Source organism: Nuphar pumila, chromosome 17, assembly GCF_984573655.1.
Source record: "Nuphar pumila chromosome 17, dmNupPumi1.hap1.1, whole genome shotgun sequence".
In the NCBI taxonomy this organism is placed as follows: Eukaryota; Viridiplantae; Streptophyta; class Magnoliopsida; order Nymphaeales; family Nymphaeaceae; genus Nuphar; species Nuphar pumila.
The window spans coordinates 73,341,869-73,363,372 of NC_143265.1; the positions used below are offsets into that span (position 1 = coordinate 73,341,869).

At 39.8% G+C, this 21,504-nt stretch overlaps 1 protein-coding gene across 1 annotated transcript; it reads right to left on the reverse strand.

The window, feature by feature from the left end:
• Positions 1 to 3,965: 3,965 nt before the first annotated feature.
• Positions 3,966 to 7,800, reverse strand: LOC149812215 (patatin-like protein 2). The gene is made up of 7 exons (XM_089993184.1): positions 7,493 to 7,800; positions 6,864 to 7,045; positions 6,445 to 6,631; positions 5,944 to 6,105; positions 4,839 to 5,141; positions 4,280 to 4,455; positions 3,966 to 4,186 (listed from the first exon to the last, which is right to left on the reverse strand). The coding sequence occupies exons 1-7, from the start codon at positions 7,628 to 7,630 to the stop codon at positions 4,120 to 4,122; spliced, it is 1,215 nt and encodes a 404-aa protein (XP_089849310.1). The 5' UTR covers positions 7,631 to 7,800; the 3' UTR covers positions 3,966 to 4,119.
• Positions 7,801 to 21,504: the final 13,704 nt, after the last annotated feature.

A 21,504-nucleotide genomic window follows, 5' to 3' on the forward strand; every position in this document is an offset into this window, starting at 1 on the left:
GACTGACAGGAAAGGGAAAAAGATCACTACTTGACTGGCTCCATAAGGCTGGCAAGAGCAAGTGCCATGGCTAGCAAGCAGGCTAGCCGATGAAGTGACCCTTCTTTCGCCTTTCGCTGACCACTAATGAGACCTTGGGACTCCGAAGGCGACTTAAGGCTGGCTGGCTGGCTAGTCTGACTAGAGCAACTACTGACACAAAAGCCTATGCTTGTTTTTCTGTTGCTGTTCCCTTCGCGGATGCTCTGCTAGCACCAGTGGGTCTTGATCAACGTCTAATTGCTTTCAGAAACCTTACTTATCTAAAAAGCGGACCGGGAAGCACATAACACATATCTCTCTTTTTTCGGCCAGTGGTCTGTCCCATAGTGGCATAAGGCATGGTTTCCAGTTCCCCTCTCTTAAGAAAGCGCCGGGTTCCAGTTCTATCCAACAGTGAGAGATTCACCGATTCACTATAAGCCATGGAAAGGGTGACGCATATCTCTCTTTTTAGGCCGGGTCCCTTTCCTATCCAATAGATAAATGAATAATTCACTGTTCGAACGGAAGGAACTGACCTAAGCATGGCTAAAACTATTCCCTAGGGCGTCACTCTTTTGTTCTGAAAGGCCGGGAGGGAACGGAACTAACATATCTGATATCGGCTATCGGATCTAACTCAACACAGGAAATGCCTTTCTTCTCATTCTGACCCTCTAAAAAAGGAAAAATGTGCTCAAAGGCCATTCATCCTTTCTTTAAGGGCAAGGGGAGCAGTCAACCTCTGGTTCCCTCTAGAGAAGAGATCTACCCTTTCGATAAGAGTTGTTCATTCACTAGTCTTTCATCATGATAAGAGAAGCATCGCAGGGGAGCAGGGAACTACCTAGTCTTTCATCATGAAAAGAGAAGTAAAACCCAACTCATGATGTGCTCAATCTATCTTCCTTTCTTCGTTATTCATACGGAAAATGCGTGAATTACGCCAATAGTAGATGCACCCTTCGCTGTTCCGGGTTTGGGCGAGAAGAATAGTCTTTTTTCGTGGGGATAATAAGAAAAAGTGGTTCCAGGGCTATTCCCATTTCTTTCTCAAGTTCTTAACCTTCCTTTCGATATGGAAAGCTTAACTGCTGCAGAGCGGGATAAAGGCTGCCGGCCGGCAAACCAGTAATGACTTAAGTATCCGTTCGACCTTTGCTTCTGAAAGAAAGAGAAGTCGTACAAAGAAAGGTTCTTTCATGCAATGCGTAACGTGCCGCTATTGCATTGTTCGCTCCAGAAATTCAAACATTCATTCTAATCTAAGGAATGTCTTTTGCTAGCCTTAAGTGGCCATTCAAACCACTTTAAAATGAGAGTGAACTTTCCCTAAAAGCAGCATTTCTTCTTTCTGTTCCGGCCGATCCCCAAAACATTTCGCTGGTAGCTCGTTTCTATCTCTTCTATTCCTGCGAATACCGAACCAGCATTGTTGGCTCTTTCGAGCGAGGGGTCTTCTTTTTTCATGAGACAAATGCTTTCCCGGCTTGGCAGGTTGATCCACTGTTACTGGATCCCCTCCCAGTGGGCTTATCCGCCGTTTTATTCGCATGTTATGCCTTATCGTCTTTGAGCTTTAGCTTAATAATAATAATATATCATCTTCCATGTTGCGCGCTTGAGAAAAGAACCATGTGAGTAAGTTCAAGCGCCTGAGTGCGCTCAAATTGCAGGTCTGCTGGCATGGCATCAATAAACCAATCAATGAGATGTTGTTGGTCGCTTGGCTTCTCTCTTTCAGATCCTCTTTTTGATATTCCCAAATCTGACAATGAATTGGTCAACTGTAAGAAAGTCATCTGAACTCCTTCTATACTATAATATGGCTATTATAGAAGAGCAGTCTTCTCTGTGCGCTTGGGAGCACATCCTGGACTTTGATAGAAAGGTTTGTCATGACGTGATGGTTCCATTAGGCAGCGAATGAAACCCTTGAAAACAGTGAGCGTTTCTGCAAACAACCAGCAACACACATTTTGCTCTCGTACTCCAAGTATGTGAAGAGCCCTCCCGACCACCAGCTGCTTTTTATCCGCGTGCTATGAGGGCATTATCAGTATGCCCGCCATAGACCCTTTCTGTACACCTGAAGTAATGGACTGAATAGTACTAGTACGCCTACAGCGATTAGAGTACGCTTGCACTAACCTTCTCTTGTACGTCCCCCTTCCAGTACGTCTTCAATGGATTATTCTATTCTGGCCGCCTCCCAAAATGGCGGAGCAGCAACTTCTAATAAAGAGCCTTATATTGAAACACTCACATGCTCTGATCAACTTGTCAGAACGAACTCAAAAACGCTTTCCATATTTTTCTGCTTCTTCGACTGCAACAATCGGGTAAACTGGCTAGGTATATATCTTTCGAAAGGGAAGGGAAAGGGGAGTGAAATGCTGGCTCGAATGCTGCTTACTCTATCGAAAGCTGGTTAATCCCCCCCTCTCAATTCCACATTGATAAGGCTCACCCCTCTCTTCGGTAGATAGTTAATATGTTACCGCCAGCAGTTGAGCACGACGATCCTCTACTCTGGCTCTACCCGAAGCCCCGGAGCTTCAGAATGAATATAGAGCCCCGAGGAGCCGGCATCGTCACAATTTTTATTGAGTTGCTCCCATCACCAGCCATGGTTGCTGAATAAGGGCTGCTGATTTGAGATCGAAGGACAACAATCAATCTGCCCGAATCGCAAGCTTTGATACCATGTTACGATTTGTATGTAGTCTCATGTCACAATTTACGTGGTGTGATTGCTAGGGTTGTCACGATTTGTAGACAACACTATGTCACGATTTGTAAACAGTGCCTATGTCATGATTTATAAGCAACATCATGTTACGATTTACATGATGTAGTTGTTGGGGTTGTTACGATTTGAAGACACTCACAGAAAAGAAGACACACTCACAACAAGAAATTTACGTGGTTCGGCCACACAACCTACATCCGCAAGGAGCTTGCTCTAATATCTTCAATAGCTAATTAAGGAGAGGTACAAACCATTTATATAATACAAGGGACAAGCAAGAAAAGGAAACTTCTTAGGAGATGAGGATTACGCGATAAGAATAGACGATGGCCTTTAGGAGATGATCATCCTTCCTAAAAGGCAACCTTCCAAATAAACGTCTATATATCTTAACACAGTAGCCTTGATCAGGCCCGACCACACAATGTAAGCCCCATCATAACAGGCCACCTTTTGGACGACATGAAAGTCAATTGTCGTACTCGATCAATAATGAAATTGATTGCAGATTCAAACTAAAGGGTAATCCAACTTGTCTACAAATGTGATTACTTGTGAAAGGCATATCTAATAAACGTGATAACGAGTTAAGTTCCCAGGTCACCCGAGTGGCAGTGGGCATCAGGAAAAGGTGTTGACCCCTTTGTCCAAGTTTTGACTCAATCTGTAAGGGCTTGGGTGTGGGTGACCCCACTCAGAGATTACATGCTTCGGTGGAGAATTTGTCCCTCACCCTGTTTAGACCGGGGATGGAAGACATAAAACGAGGATGAATGCGGGGGATGGAGGTTAGAATCAAAACCCGTGCGGGGATGGAGGCGAGGATAGACTTATGCTTTCCCCTGCCCCCACTTCATCCCTATCCTCGATCCCCCCTTGTCCCATCCCCGATCCTTCTTTAGAGATGGCAGTGGACCGAGGAAAAATGAAGCCTCGCCCCGTTTGAACCGGGGATGGAGGACATGAAACATGGATGGAGGCGGGAATGGAAGTTAAAATCAAAACCCTTGCGGGGATGGAGGATAGGATTTTTAGACTGGGTGGGGGTGGAGACCTTGTCCCCCGGTCCACTGCCATCCCTAATCAAATTTGATTAAAAAAAATAAGCCATTTAAGGTAATTAGATATAGATTCTGTTGCTGTTTTCTTAACATTGGCCTCCGAATCTAATTTGCTATATCCAAATTCCAGATGGATTAAGGTCTGATCTTTTTATTCATATGAGATGAAATATTATAAAAAGCTTTCAAAAAAAAACAGTAGAAATGAAATGAAGTATGGCCAACAAACAATTGATATTGCACAGTGGCTTGCACTAACGAATAATAGTACTTCAAAATAAATCTTCAATGACTCGTCTTGGGAGATCTCATCAGCCGAAGCTTCCTTTCTTGAGACAATATTCTTGCAAACCTTCACATTCAACAATTAAAGGAGTAAGGTATATATTGTAGAATTAATAGTGAAAATGCCAATATTATATAATAATTGCAAAATCCATCCTACCTGATGATTGCATCTTTGTTGGTGCCTCCGTTTTGGACGGGTTCATGGATACCTGTCTCCATGTTCACACGTGAAACAGGCTTTTCCAAAAGAGCCTCACCAATCTTCACCAAGTTGGCCACGTTTTCTTGGGTTGATATGTCCACTGAAGATGTATCGCCGCTTAAAGTGTCATCCTATATGTATACCCCATATGATTAAAGATTGTCAAGAAAATGAATTCCAAAGATTACTTCAAGAGGCCACAATTTAAAAATATTTCTTCAATTAGATTGTTCCAAAAACAGGGTTCATTCCGCCGATGAAACATGAAGTATATAAACATCAGGATACAGCATTCCATACACAAGTAATTACAAAACTTTTTATTTAGAAAATCACAAGATATTTTAAAAAAATTGGTTTCACCTCATAAAAATTTCAACATATATAAAAACATATATAATATAACAAAAATATATACATAAGCATCAATAAAGATAGATTACTTTTCCTGCTCTGTTTAAAGATATTGCTTCAAAAAACAAAAGTATCCTTTTCCTTAGAATATTTTGCATACCTGGATTCGTAAGTAGTTTTCTTCTGATTTAAGTGCTCGGAAGGTCACAGAGAGATGGAAATCGGCCATGTCCCCACTTGATTGACTGAAAGTGTCGATCAAAGGGCAGCTCCCACCGTTCAACAGCCAGCCAATAACACCCCATTTTGCAGCTGATTTAGCATCGTATTTTTCTTCAGCCTTGGCTGACCCTGTTCCAAGGGAGACCACCAAAAACCTTCCATAGTCGGTAGGTTTAACTGGGAAGAAATCTGGATTTTGTTTGAAGATTTCTCGAGTCACCTCGCTAACTGCCACCAAAGTCTACACCAAAAAAAAAAAAACAATAATAAAAGGTTTATATTAAAGCAGTGTTCAACCTATATAAATGACTAAGATATATCCTAAAACTAACTTGAAACACTTTTATGTTAAAGGGGTATATAACTTAATGAAATGACTAAGATAATAAAAAACAAATGCTAGTTTTTAGGGTAATAAAAAAACACTTTCATATTTCAAATAATTTATATTTATATTGTCACTTCTTGAAACCTGTGTTTGACTTTTTCTCTCTTAACAACCACAAGTAGGGTGTCAACGGGTCGGGTTTGATTCGGATTCATGTAAGACCAAACCCAGATGTGATTTGAGATGCTGGTATCAGGTTCAGATCCAGGTTCAATCAGACCCACTACCCGTTGGTCGATGAGAGAGAATCAGGTCCAAGGCACCTGGATGCCATTCATCGTGCAAATGAACGGCCACCAACACCTACCAACAGTGCTCTGTTCTGGACGATTCTCAGCCGTCGATTTTCTGTCATTGATGCGCTTGATCTAGAAAATGAATGACAAGAAAAAAATTTGTGCAGCCCATCTAGGTGAAAACCGACTTTTTGGATGTATTTTGGGTGCCATCCATCTCCATGATGGACGGCATCCACGTGCCTTGGACGGTTTTTCTGTAAAAAGGCTCCTTGGACGTGATCTGCTGTCTTGGTGGACAGAGTGAGGTGGTTTCTCCCCGGCTTAGCCAGAAAAAACATCAAAAAAATCCACCTTCCACCAAAGTAATTACATATTGTCAATAATAATGGTAGTTTAGACTTTATTAGAAAACGTACAGGATTATTAGCAGCAACACCTCCATCAACAAGGTTGAAGCTTCTCGTCTTTCCCTCTGCATCTTTGGTTTCAAATTGATGAGCGGGAAGGTACGTGGGGGCAGCAGACGTACTGATGCATATGTCTGATAGGAGTGCATCTTTAGCTGGGTCCATTTTCAGCTGAACAATATAGCAACAGAAATAACAATTCAATACTCTAATTTGGGTTTTCATATGATCTTATACTGCTCTAAGTAATTAATCATCTAGGGGTGCGTCCGCAGGAAGCCCAGCGCCTGGGCTCCACACGCGCTCACCCACGCAAACGCAGGACGCCCGAACGCCCGCTGAGTACATCCCGCGGATGCTAAAACAGCATCTGTAAAAAATGAGGGCGCTGGACAGTGTGTCCTCTCTTGTCCACTGACAATACAGGAAAGGACTCGCTGTCCTGTCCACGCGCTTCCGAGAATCAAACAGTCCCTTAATGATCATGACCATATTAGTATTGATGGTAACCTCAAAGGAAGAGAAAATGGTGGGCTGAAGAATTTTGATGTCGAAAGTTGGTATGACCACATTTGTTAGGGTTTGGTGCAATTTTGTGTCGCCAAGCTTGCTTTTAATGAGCTGATGAAGATATTTTCCATCATATTTGGGTCCAGCCATTGCACCTATCAGCTTCTTGGCGCTGCTCAATGGACCACTGCATTTTCTCACAGACAAAAAAATGAAAATTACATGAGCCATTACCAAATGTTTTTAAAAGACATGAAAGGTAGACTACAGATGTGTGAAGTATTTTTTGATGAGTGGTAGCAGGTTTCGGGGAGACTCCCACTTGGTGTGCGGGTGCCTTTCACTGGTGGGCTCCTTACCCGGAGATTACCCTCTTCTGCGGGGAACTTCATCAACGGAAAAAAAAAAAAAAGAATTACCTGGTCTGAGGGAAGATCTTGGAGCAGTTCTCTTTATAGAATGGGACGATATCTTTAGCAGCATAGAGGGGTCGATTGTCTGCCCCGGGTGCAGTAAGCATGGAAGCTACTAGACCACCTGTGCTCGTTCCTGCTACGACATCGAAGTAATCAGCGATCCTCGCCTCCTTGCCATCCAGTTCCTACTCACAAGAAAGTATAGGATTGAGTACATATTATTATTCCTTCTCTCAAGAAAAATGATTGCACAAAAACAAACTGATTAATAAGCAGAAAGGAAACGACATAAGCTTGTGTTTATTTATTATTATTATTATTATTATTATTATATATTTTATGTTGAATAACCCTCACCGAGGACCCAGTGACTTATGGACCAGCCCCCATGCGAGATAAACCTCAGTTTGCGTCATCGACACCCAAGCCTTTTTGGAGCCCAGCAGTTAATTAATGGCACCCACACCTACTGGGAATCGAACTTAGGACGAAGGGGTCAACACCTTCCCCCAAAGGCTCTTGCAACTCGAGCGGGTGTGGCATAAGCTTGTTTATACTCGATGGCCAATAAGTCCATTCTGATAACTAGCTAAATAGAACAAGTAGGGTGGAGAAGGAAATATATGTATTACCTGAAGTTGGGATTCAAGGAAGCTTAGGATGGTCCCTGGAATGATCCCTCTGACTCCACCTCCATCTATGCTTAGAATGGTGATCAAATTACCATAAGTTGGTGGCTGGATTTGAGGCACGGTTGATGCAGCTGCCATGTCTCTCTCTGCTCAAGAGGACGTCCGTAGAGAGAGAGAGAGAGAGAGAGAGAGAGAGAGAGAGGGTATGGGTTTAAAGATTAGATTGTATAGAAGACCTTATGCTGTGAAAAGGGAATAGGTTCTGCGAATTGTATTAGAACTATGGCAGCCTTTGTGTGGGAAGTGATGATTTGTACACAAGCAATGTGATAGTATTTATAGAGAGCGCGCGAAGATGGTAGATCTTTTTTTTTTTTTGAATGAGTCCGCCACCTGCAAGGTAAACCCCGGTTGGAGTCACCGATACCCACCCAGTTAAAGGCATCTGCACACCCGGTGGGAGTCCAAGCGTTTGGGATGACTTGCTCAGTGGGTCATCGAGACCCATTCAATTCAATTCAAGCATGCGCGGCTTGGTCAAAAAGTTACTTTGCTGATATTTTATGGCTAAGAACACAAGTCGTCCTCTTTGGAAACTTATCCCTTATTGCACTCCACCAACTCTTAATTTCATAACGACAAAAAATTTTAATTCCTTTTTGTGGTTGTAAAGAAACCATCCGGACTAGTTCCGAAAAATCCTATGGGTCCTATTACCTGTTCAAGTCCCTACAAGGCGTGTGTGTGTGAAGGTGGGGTAGCAGGGGCGGCTGCGCGTGTTACGAGGTCAATGGCATAAAATTTAAAGCAGATTTTATATCCCAAGTATGATATGCACGTCTTGTGGGAGCTAAGGGTGTCAACGGCCCTGGTTTATACGGAGACCCCAACTAAATTCGAGTTCAGACCTGAGTTCAGACCTGAAAGTCTGATTAATACATGGACCCAGGTATAGTTTGTGAAAATTTATACTAAACCCGGACCCAACCCGAGTTTCGGTTAAGACCCACAATTTTTTAATGTAAAAATGATAAAAAATATGGTTTACCGGTTTTGGTTCGAGTCTGGTTCATGTAGTCCTTAGCAGGTCTGGGTATGGTTTTTCTTATAGTGGACCCAATTAGACTCGGGTCTGGATGCCCGATACCATACCCAAAAACCGGGTCTAAGTTTGGTACCACCTAGGTCAGAACCAAACCCAACCCATTGACACCCATAGTTGGAGCTAGGGATGGTAGTGGGGCGGGGCGGGGGACAAGGTCTCCACCCCCGCCCCACCTCAAGATTTTATCCTCCACCCCCGCCTCCATCCCCGGAGGGGATGGATTTTATCCTCCACCCCCGCCTTCATCCCCGTTTCATGTCCTCCATCCTCGGTTCAAACGGGGATGAGGCGGGGTGGGGATATTGCGGGGAAAAGTGGTCAGGGCGGGGATGAGACAGGGATCATGGCAGAGACGGGGCGGGGCGGGGCGGGGAAAAGTGCACGTCCATCCCCGCCTCCATCCCTGGACGAGGATGGATTTTAACCTTCGTCCCCGCCTCCATCCCTGTTTCATACCCATCATCCCCGGTCCAAACGGGGCGAGGCAGGGCCCCGCTTTCCCCGGTCCACTGCCATCCCTAGTTGGAGCCATCCATTGGCTTAATCATCAAAAACCCCTTTTGCCTAGGGATGGCAGTGAACTAGGGCTAGGGATAAGGTCTCCACCCCCACCCAGTCTAAAAATTTTGCCTTTCATTCTTGCACGGGTTTTGATTTTAACCTCCATCCCTTGTCCATTCTCCATTTCATGTCTTTCATCCCTGGTTCAAACGAGCGAGGCAGGGCGGGATCCTGTTTTCTTGGTCCTTTCATCGTGGATGCCTTCTGCAATTAGAGGAATGAGAGGAAGAAGAGAAGAAAAATGAGAGCTCGTGTAGCTTGTTAGAGGAATTATATATATATTAGAGATTAGAGAAAGAGTTTTATGTTAGAGTTAAAGAATATATATATATATATATATATATATATATATAGAGAGAGAGAGAGAGAGAGAGTTTTATAATATGCATAAGGGTATAATAATTTTTTTTTTAACAAGGCCTTCATCCTCACACAAGTTTTGATTTTAACATCCATCCTCAGTACATTATGCGTTTCATGTCCTCCATCCCCGGTACAAACGGTGTGAGGCGAGACTGGGACTCATTTTCCCCTGGTCCACTACAAGAAAAATGCCAAATAGCGACAAACTTTTGGAACGGATTTTTTCCGTCGCAAATTTGTGACGGATTAGCGAGAGAAAATCATCTGTCGCTAAGTTCGTAAATATTTATGAAATTAGCGACAGGAAATTTTTTGCCGTCAACTCCGTCGCTACTTAGCGACAGATTAGCGACTAAAATTTTATGTCACAAAAACCGTCGCGCTTAGCGACAAAGATAGCGATGGAATACCTCCGTTGCTAGTTTGCGATAGAAATATTCTGTCGCTAAATGCTACTGTAAAATATCGCTGATTAGCATCGAACTAGCGACGGAAAAATTTCGTAGCTAGTTCGTCGCTAACTGTCAATGTAAAATGCCCTAGGGCACGAAATCATTTTTTTTTACTCACCCACGCTGCTCTCTCTCTCTCACCCATGCCGCTTTCCGTCCTCTCTCCGGCTACCACCCCCCTCACGCTCTCCGGCTACCGCCCCATCCCTCTCTCTGGCTATTGCCCCCTCCCTCTCTCCGGCGACCTCACCGACCACCTGCCGCTCTCTGACGACCGCCCCCCTTTCGGTCTCTGGTGACAACCCCCTCCCTCTTTGGACGCCCGCTATCTGGTGACGGCTCCAGTCACCTCCCGCTCTCCAGCGATGGGCCCTGAACGCTACGACGTCGGGATTTCAGGTGAACGATCTTCCGATTTCACAATTTCTAGATGTTGATATTGTTCTTGAAAATTTCTGTGTTTCGTTTGTTTGTTATGATGTAGAGATCGTGCTTTTAGTTTCTCTAGCTGAATCTTTCAGTCACGTTCTTGTTTTTGTTTTTCCTTTTTTTTTTAGAAAGCTTCGTCAAACGAGTAAGCTTCTGATTCTGGTTCTAGAAGTTTCAGACTACTCGGTTTGTTTAATTAGAGAAATCGAGAGTTCTTGTTTCCAATTTTCTAGAATTTTTTGCTAGAGCAATTGTGTTTTTTATTTTCTTTGTGGTTGTACTTCTTACCTTTATTTTTGTCTAAGAAATTGAATAAATCCTTTCAATTTTGTGAACATATATAACAAGGTTGTTTCTTGTTCTTGAGTCTGAAAATTTCTGCCAGGTTGTCGCTCTAAGTTTTCTTCTTCTTGCTTCTGTAGTAGTATCTGAAAATTCGTAGCACCAATCGATTTTTTAGGGAATACGAGATTTTTGTTTTCTACTATTATTTATTTCAGATTTATAGATTATTGTTAATTCTGTTGTGGGGGACATGATTTTGTGATCCTCTTTCTTTTATTCGATATTTTGACATTTCATTATGGATATAAATGATATATTGGCATTTCTGTGTAGATATGGACTATTTTGGTTAAATATGCTTTATTGGAAAATATTCATAGTATACATTTTGATAATCTTTTTTGTTTTAGATTTTAGCATTGCTTCAGTATTGTTTTCTCCCAGAATTCTTTGATGTTGTTCTTAATACTTGTATATTAGAGTTAGATGCAATTTTCTGGATGTTCTTGGACATGGTCGTTTTAGTTATTTTTCTTTTCATCGTCTTATGAGTGAAATACGCCACATTTCTTTTTTATTGTCTCTGTTTGATGAAATCATTTTCTGTTTGATTATTGGAAATCTGGTGAATGTTGATTTGATTAAGCTACATTTTTTGTCTGAACGAATCTGAATATTAAATGAATTTCATTATGATTTATTGAATTTCAATATTTGAATGAAATTGAATTTCATTGCAATGCTTTTACAGTTTGTTACTGATTTTATTTATGTTTTTTACTATTTTTTGTCGAATAGTAACTGAAGTTTCATTATGTTTTTTTTACTGTGTTAACTAAGTTCCATTGCATATTTTTACTATTTGTTTTACTGATTTTTACTTGTGTTTCACTAAGTGTTTTACTGATTTTTTATGTTTGGATTGAATACTAGTGTTAGTGCCAGTTTATTACTTCATTAGTTGTTTAGTTAAATAAATTAGTCAGTTGTTAATATAGCAATTAGTTAATTATTAAGTAAAATAATTAGCATTGTTATAGAAAAAAAAAACATGGTTTTTATATATATTCGCCTCCCTGTTAATTTTTTCGCTACATCCTCCCTGTATTGTTTTGTATATATATTCTTTGCAAGTACGTTGCTGAGCAAATTGCGCGATGCTTATTGCTAAGCATCGCATGTTGTAAAATCTTCAATGCAAAAAGAAATAAGAAAAAAATTGAAAGGTAAAAGCAATTCAAATCGGGTAAATACCCGTGGTGAGTAAGTGATGCAAGCGCATCACATGCTATTTAATCTTTTGGGTGCAACACTTTTCTGTTCACACACTCACTTAGTTGTTGATATCTAGGACTATTTTGATGGAGTTTGGAGATCATGTTGAGCATGATTTTAATGTATGTGAATATAAGTGTTCTTATTTTTGGAGTATGGATTTCATGCTAGGTATGGTAGTAGTTAGCGGGATATTGAAGTGTGTTTGCTGCAGGTACATGTTTGACTTTTTTTTTATATGAATGATTTTGATGTATTACAATGTTTGATGTAATTGTATCCATGCTTGCATGCAGTTACATTCAATTTGATTATGACTTTCATGTGAAATTGTATAATGAAATCCTACTTAATTGGTTAGCATTTTGATGATTCTCTTATAATTGGTTAGGATACTATTCATAACATCATACAACAAAATGACTGGAAACCGTGAATGAATGTACCGTAGGATAGTTGACAATGAGGTATCGCATGAATATATGGATGGTGTTGAAAGTTCGCAATAGAAGTGAGAAATGTTAGACTCGGTCTATGTACAGGTAAATTTAATCCATTTGGGGGTAGATCAACTCCATACTCATGTTGTCAGTATTTGTAACTCCATACAACCTTCCACCAAGCTTGTGTATGAAGCGTCAGAATCTTTTCTTGTCTCTATTGATCCCTGGTCCGACCTCACCTGGCCAAAATCTTGATGTATATTTAAGGTCATTGATTAATGAACTAAAAGTATTGTGGGATGACGGTGTTATCACGTACGATGCCCACAAAAAATAAAATTTTAATATGAAGGCCACTGTTCTATGGACAATCAATGACTTCTCTGCATATGGTATGTTATCTGGTTGGAGCACACATGGAAGGTTGGTATGTCCGTACTGCATGGAAGACACAAAATCATTTAAATTGACGCATGGAAGGAAGTCGTGCTGATTTGAGTGTCATCGTCGATTTCTATCCAGCGACCATCCGTTTCGAAGATAAAAGAATAAGTTTTGAGCAGGCACAAATGAAATGGAAGGTCCACCGACAAGATTGTCTGGCATAAAGATTTTAAGAAGATTGCGATACTTTCCAGATGTATTAACAGATGCCCATAGTCCAACGCCCTTCCTTGGATTTGGAAATGATCACAATTGGACAAAGAAATCTATATTTTGAGAACTACTATATTGGCCGACCTTATTGATACGACATAATTTGAATGTGATGCATGAGGAGAAAAATGTGTTTGATAATGTATTCAATACAGTAATTAATGTTAAAGGAAAAACGAAGGATAATTCGAAGGCCCGTATGGATTTAAAAGTAATATATAAAAGACCAGAATTGAAACTCAAAGAGTATAATGGCAAAGTACTGAAACCAAAGGCAAAATACGTGCTTCAAGATCAAATAAAGCATGTGTCAATGGTTGAGACAATTGAGATTTCTAGATGGATATGTCTCTAACATTGCTGAGGCTGTGAAGATCGACGATGGACAGTTATATAGGTTGAAGAGCCATGATTGTCATATCTTTATGCAACGATTGATACCCCTAGCATTCCATGATATGTTAGATAAACCTATATGGGGGGTATTATCTGAGTTGAGTAGATTTTATAGAACATTGTACGCATCAGAAGTCGTAGTATTTGAGGTAAAGAACCTCAAAGATTCTACCGTTACTACTATTTGTCAGCTAAAGAAGATATTTCTGTCGGCATTTTTCGATGTTATGTAACATTTCATCGTACATTTGCCATATGAATTAAGGGTTGGTGGTCCTGTGCAATATCGGTGGATGTACCCATTTGAAAGGTATATTTTTTCTTATATTTTTCTCTCCAATGACAGATATTTCAAATTTGAGATGTATATTTTTTGCAGATGCATGTTTGACCTCAAAAAAAAGGTTCAGAATAAAGCAAGAGTAGAAGGCTCTATTTGTGAGGCGTACACTTTAGAAGAGATTTCAAATTTCTCATCTATGTACTTTGAATCTCACATTCCAACACGTTATACATTCCCACCTAGTAACAATGATGGAGAACAATTTACTGTAGCTGACAAACTGTCAATATTTCAACCACTTGGGCATGCATTTGGTAGTTGCCGATCAAGACTCTTGGTAGATCGAGAGCAAGATGCAACATAAATTTATATTCTTTTTAATTGCTCAGTGATCGACCCATACATCAAGTAAGTACATGTAGACGCAACAAAAATCTAAATCTTTTTATGTTCTAGATGTGCATACATGGTTCGATAATATAAGTATTTGTTAAGTGCAGATGATTTGATATGGAGTTGCGAAGAGAAGTTTCACATCTCACTGATGCAAAAGTGCAAAAAGAACGTGAAACTAAGTTTGTGGAGTGGTTGAAAGAGTTGGTAAGGACGATGACATAAATTGTCTACGTGTAAACAATACTAAGTTACTTAATTGGTCGTGATCACAATCATTGTTTATGTTTGTAAGTTCGTCATGGTGATGTTAAAGATCAAGGAATATGTGATTTACAAAACGGCCCGACCAAAGTTGTGCAATGTTACAATGGGTATATTGTAAATGGTTATTGATTCAATACAAAAGACTACGGTATAAACAAATCAATGATAAATAGTGGTGTGTGTCAAGGGTAGCAGCTACGGTGAAAATGAACATGATTACTACAATGTTATAGAGGAAATAATGGAGTTGACTTGCTTAAGTATAAATAATAGGGTAACTTTATTCAAGTGTCATTAGTTTGATCCAACTGCAACAAGAGTTGACAAAGCCTCATACATTGTGGAGGTGAATCATAAATCAATGTTTGAAACATATGAACCATTCATATTAGCCTCACAAGCTCAACAAGTTTACTATACTTCATATCCGAGTACAAAAAAGTCAGATAGAAATGAATGGTGGGCAGTTTGCAAGGCGAAGTTCAAACTATACCTTGAGTATTATCAGTTACAGGAAGACACGTTAACTGAAGAGAGTGATTACTATCAATCAGATGATATCTATGACTTCTCTTATGGTCACGATGGCGTGCATGATATGCATGTTATATCTCCATTGGTCGATACTCCATTCATGGAAGAATGTGATCCAAATGATACACCAAGTGGATGGGCAAACAATGAAGAAGAAGAAGAAGATGATGATGAAAAAGAGGAGGAAGAAGAAGAATATGAAAGTCAAACAAGTGATGAGGAAGAATTCTCGAGCTAGTGGGCAAAATCTTGTAATACAAACCTCTATTGAATGTATTCCAATGTTTGAATGTTATATAAAATTATTTTTTATTCTTTGATTATGTATCTTCGATACGTATCGAGTTATGATTTGAATGTATTGTAACGTGTTTGAATGATTTGAATGTATTGCAATACTTGATGTGAATGATTTCAAATTATTTGAATGTATTAAAATGTATTGCAATGATGTGAATAATTAGAAGGTATTCCAATGTTTGAATGTATTGCATTACATTTTTTATTCTTTGATTATGTATCTTCAATACGTATATAGTTATGATTTGAATGTATTGTAACATGTTTGAATGTATTGCAATACTTGATGTGAATTATTTCAAATTATTTGAATGTATTGCATGACATTTTTTATTTGTTAGAATATGATTCGTGGAGGTTATAGTAGTCGTTCATCCAGTGGTAGCCAGTCTCAACCTTCATCTTCACGGGCTGCTTTGATAGGTATATCTTTTAACTAATTATATACTTGATTAGTTTAAATGTGTATTCTGAGAATTTCTAACGCATTTTTCTAGAGATGATGTTTCGCCTATACATGACCCACCTACACCAGTTGTTCATACAAGTCACGAGCCAATGCAGGATGCAGGGTCTTCTCAGTCTGACATAAGAAGACTCATTCAAATAGTGTATATCGATAATCGATCGTAAGTATTTCATTTTCACTTATTACTTATCTTATAAATATTGTATATTGATAGTTAATGTATACCAATTCATGTGCAGCGTGAGCTTCGAGCCACAATAAGTAATACGAGATATTAGGAATTCACTACTTCAACATCTACCAGGAGCAATCGCTCAATAGAAAGAGTACCCGAATGAAGTGTTGGACAGATTGTGGTCCTCATTTACGGTATGCAATTGTTTTTTATAGTTAATGTGTTTCATATTTAATTTTTTGTTATAGTCATGTCTACTAACTTTCTGAAAATATTTGTAGGCTTCGAATCACTTTGCAACTACGATGGAGGAATATGATGTTGGAAATGTGTGGCAGAAGGTGGTTGTCAATCGATTTGCAAATATGATGCACAATATAAAGATTGCAGCAAGAAAAACATCTGGCGAGATAAATGATCCACTGCAATGAAAGGGCCATGGACCTCCTACTATCAAGTCAAATATTTGGTATGCAATGTGTGACAAGTCGGCAAGGCATGAATTTTGAAACTGCTTAGCGAAGGCTGCACAAAACTGAGCGAAAATGCCTGATGCTCATCTACACACAGGTGGATCTAGGACTTTTGGGAGCCACCTGAAGAAAATGGTAACTCATCAATATATATATATATATATTGTTAATTTTATAAGTATTGTTGCAAACCTGTTAAATAATTCTTTTATCATTTAACTTCACAGGAAGAAGAAAAAGGAGACATTGTGTCATACAAGGATGTGTTTGTTGAAACACATAAACGTAAGACCACGGAAGAGTTCGTATCAGAGAAGGCAAGAACGACAATGGTATGTATTTATTGTATTAATAATCATTATAATATACAAGTTATCATAAACATTATAATTCTTAATTATTATGTCATACTGTAATCATTACTTTATAGGAGTCATATGAGCAACAGATGGTAGAGCGATATGGCGATGACTCAACTCAATATCCACCTTTTGATCCTGCAGCATGAGTGACTGCAACAGGTAAACCCAAAAAGGGTCGTGTGTTCGGGTTTGGGAGTAATATGAACACCTCACCAATTGTTGCTTCCTCCAGTCATGACTCATAGAGTTCTCCCGTTAGCATCAGTTCCAAGCATCCGACTGACCCGCCTAATTCTTGGGATGGTATACGTCAACTCGTTAAGGACACAATGCATGACTACTTACATGAAGCAATTTTCGACGTTGTCTATAATGAGTTGAACAGTTTTTTTCAGAACAGGAGAACTTCGTCTGCAGGTGAATGTCAGGTATGAAAGTTTCATGTTATGTATTGTATGTCGTTAGATTTCATGTCACTTTGATTGCCTTAACTTAGGTGCATTGCATATAATTTATTTTAGTATATTTTGTTTATCAATACTAACCTTTTCTTTCTTGTGTAGGTTGTTGGCGCTAATCAGTGTAGTGGAGCTGAAGGCGCGGATCAAGACAATGAAGAAGAGAACGCACAAAATCTTGGCGATGATTAGATTCATGTGTTGCATTTGGTATACCTTCTTTTTGTTTAAAAAATTTAAATGTTCAATTGTAAATAATTATAACTTGCGAATTTTGTAGTGGATCGATTAATTGTTTTAGTTTCCTTTTATATGTGTTTTGACAAGAAATATAAATTATATTACGAGAATTTTTTTCTCGATATTTATGTTTTAAACATTTTTTTTCCTTTTTTGCAATGGATTAGCGATGGAAATATTCGTCGCTATTTGGTACCGGCATGATATTTATCGATGAATTAAGGATGATATTTAATTCGTCGCTATTTACTAGTTGGTCATTGTTTTTGTGATGGATCTTAATTTGCCACTGGGTTTGTCACTATATTAGCGACAGCATTAGCGACGGATATTAATCCGTCGCAAAACCAAAATCTTCGTATAGTAACGAAGGCTTTGCGATAGAACTTGTTGTTCGCTAATTCATCACAAATTAGCGATGGAACTGGCGACATATAGTTTTCGTCGTTAATTAGCAACTATAATTTTGTGATGAAAGTCATCCGTCGTTACTCCGACGCTAATCCATCGCTAAACACGTTAGCGACGGAGTAGGGTCGTCGCTAATTCACTGATTTCTTGTAGTGGTCCACTGTCATCCCTACTCTTGCTCACCCAAGTATGATAGGACATGCACATCATGTTTCGAATTTGTGATGTCCTGCCTACTTTATAACATTAGGAGCTTCCCCTTGCCAAATGAACTAGGGGTGTCAACCGGTCAAATCTGTTTTGGATCCAGTGAGACCAAACCCAGATATGATTTAAGATGCAGGCACTGGGTCCTACTTTGGATTCAATCGAGCCTACTGTAAGAGAAACCATATTCGGGTCATATAAGGATTACATGAACCAGTCCCAGACCATACTCCATGAAATAATGTATATATTTTATTCAATAAAAAATTATAGATCTTAATGGAAACTCGGGTTAGGCCTTGGCCTCGTATAAAATTTCATAAACAATACCTGGATCCACATAGTAATAAGATCCTGAGTCCTACACAAATTCTAATTGAACCTCCTTCTTTATCACCAAACCCTAACCCTATAGGGTTTGGTAGGAGTCGGGTCTGGGTCAAACCTGACCCATTGACACCCCTAAAATAAACAGACTTGATAATTAAAAGGAAAAAAAATTTGAAAGGCAAACTAGGGTTAGGCGGGCCCCTACCAGAACAACCGCCACACCATGTGGCAGAGGGATTCAAATATCCTTGGCCTTAAGCTTGACACAGGACCTGCTTACCGCATGGGATACCACATCAATAGTAAAAAAGAAAAAAGAAATTGCATATAATAAGTTCTAAAGAGTTCTAACACTTTGTTGAACAATGATTATCATAAATAACGTTTTTTAAAGGCGAGCTGGGGTTACCCCACCAGTTATTACTCACGTACCATTGGGGTTTTAAACCTGCAACGTCCAACCACAGGGAGACGTGCACTGACAGCTCCAAACTTTTAGCAAAACCATGAGGTCGCCAATAACTCGACTTCTAATTTTGTGCACGTCCTTCAATCCACTTACCTCTCTTTTACACATATATTAATTTTATTTAATTTTAAAAAAAATATATAAATTAGACATTAATTATTGTATGCTATGTCTCCTTATAATTTAAACTCTATATGCATACTTGATACTTTAAATAATATTTACTATCCTCATGGGTAAATGGAACCCTCTAGTTGAAACTCATAAGGGCACGCTATTTTGACCAAAATTTAACCCTATTAGATATGCCCATTTAGATATGACAGGTCCAAGTGACGTTGGACAAAAAAGTATGAAGTCCCTTGGGAGGGTGGTGTGTGTTCTCCCCCGAAGACGAACTCTTTGCTATAGTGCGTGCTCGGGGGTCTCAATGAGCACCATGTATGTAAGCATTGCTCGTATTTCCATGTGTGTCGGCATCACTTAACATCAGAGTCTGGTTTCGTTGCAAAGACTTAAGTACCCTTTCTTGCTATTCTTGTCATGAAACGATGATTCGAGAAAATGACAAAAATATCCTCTATTAAAAAAAAGGGAAACAACGGTTCGAAAAAAGGAAAAAAATATCCTTCATCCAAAAAAGTCGAGGATGATGTTAACTCTTCAAAGTCCAAACAACGAAACAAACATGAAACACTCTCTTTCTTTTCTATTTGAAATTTTCGTTGTCATCTTCTTCTTCCTTCTCCGTGAAACACTTTAAAACCCTCTCTCTCTCTCTAGAGAAGAAATTAAGGGAGGCAAAGAGTCGACGATATGATGGTGATTGTCGTCCTCTTTCTACTAGCAGTGGTCGGAATGCTACCCTTATCTAGCGGGCAACCGACTGCGGCGGCCCCTTTGCTACCTTCGAGGGACACCTACAACAGAATCTTCCTCCAGTACACCTACAACGGAGTCTTTCAAAGTACAATCCATCTACCCCTACGTCGACAATACTTCTGATCAAGGCTATGCCTTTCAGGCCACCCTCACGCTACTCAACACGGGCGTTCGCATCCTCAAGTCTTGACAGGCATTCGTTGGGTTCTGGCACCGCGAGGTCCTCATCTCGACCTCCGGAGCTGTGCTCTCTGACAGGACCCACCTCCCCACCAACATCGGGAATGGCATGTTCCTCTCTGGCTTTCACATCATGGACCTCAAGACTGCCATCGGGACAGCTGACGACTACAGCCTGATCACGACGAAGATCCTGCTCAAGGAGGCGATGTTCGGCATCGCGATTTACGATTTACATACAGTAGTGATTTATGAAAATCACGTAGCGCAAAAAAATGGCAAATCGCAAAATCGAGTAGCGATTTATGAAAATCGCGTAGCAAAAAAAAAATGGCAAATCGCTATGCGATTTTTGTAAATCACTATATCGAGTAGCGATTTATATACGAAGATCGCGTAGCAAAAAAATGAAAAATTGCTAAATCAAGTAGCGATTTATGAAAATTGCATAGCAAAAAAAAATTGGAAAATCGCTAAATCAAGTAGCGATTTACGAAAATCGTAGCAAAAAAAAAACAGATATCATGAAAAAGGGTGTTACAAAAACCTCAATCAAGAAACAACCGAAGGAATCATATGAGCGTCACAATTAAACAAAACACTTTATTGTTTTTTTTTCGACAGTTATAAGAGGAAAAGAAAAGAAAGAACTTATACAAGGACCCGCGCCTGGGGAGCCCCCAGACCCCCCTCCTATAAGGGTAAAAACTCTAAATCAGGCTCCACAACTCATCAAGTTGAATCATACTACAATCAGTGTGCAGGTCAGTTGGTGCTTGATGGAGCAGTGTAGGATCGTCTGCTAGATGTGCACAGAGACAAAAAGAGAAGGGAGAGAAAGAGAGAGAGGGTTGATGTTCATGGCCTTCTTCAGGGGGGATTCCTTTCTCGAATAATCCTGCAGTGCAGGGACTGGGTCTTAAATAACCATCTTTGGGGTACTTAAGTCATTACAATTGCTCTTTTTCTAGAATCGTCGTTTTATGGCACCAATGGAGGAAAGGGTACTTAAGTCTTTGCAATCGCACCAAACTCTGACACTAACTGATGCTGACTAACATGGGGATACGAGACACACGTGCTTACATACGTGGCACTCATTGGGACCCCCAACATGCGATGTAGCTAACGGCCGTGTGGGGGGGGGGGGCATATAACCTGCTTCGAAGTCCCTTGGATGTAGTTGATCACCAAGATGAAGGACAGCCAAAAATCCATCTAACAAAGCGCACTTGATCAAATATGAGAAATCCATTTGCAACCTTTGACGTCGTTCAACTAGATGATGAACGGCACTGAAAAGTTTTGTGGGACCCATCTAGGTGGAGACCTTTCATTTGTGGGTTTTTTTGGGGTTTCATTGATTTTGGCGATGAACGACATCCAAGGCTTGGACACTTTTCTGTCCAAGATCCAAACCTTTGGATCTATCCTCTCTTTTTTAATATACAGATGTTCTTATCTCAGCATATTATATAATTGATGGTTGTTGTCTAACTCATATTTTGGCTAACCTTTGGATCTGGTCTCTTCCTCCATTCCATTATTCTTTATCTTATTCTTTTCCATGTTGACGCAGCCTGTCGAAAACCCCAAAATATCTGGGGTCTAGG

Excerpts from the sequence above, each read along its gene's own strand:
- LOC149812215 (XM_089993184.1), bottom strand. The coding sequence starts at position 7,630 with ATGGCAGCTGCATCAACCGTGCCTCAAATCCAGCCACCAACTTATGGT. Across the intron at positions 7,046-7,492 it reads TCCTTGAATCCCAACTTCAG|GAACTGGATGGCAAGGAGGC; the intron begins GTAATACATATA and ends TCTTGTGAGTAG. Across the intron at positions 4,187-4,279 it reads AACAAAGATGCAATCATCAG|GTTTGCAAGAATATTGTCTC; the intron begins GTAGGATGGATT and ends TTGAATGTGAAG.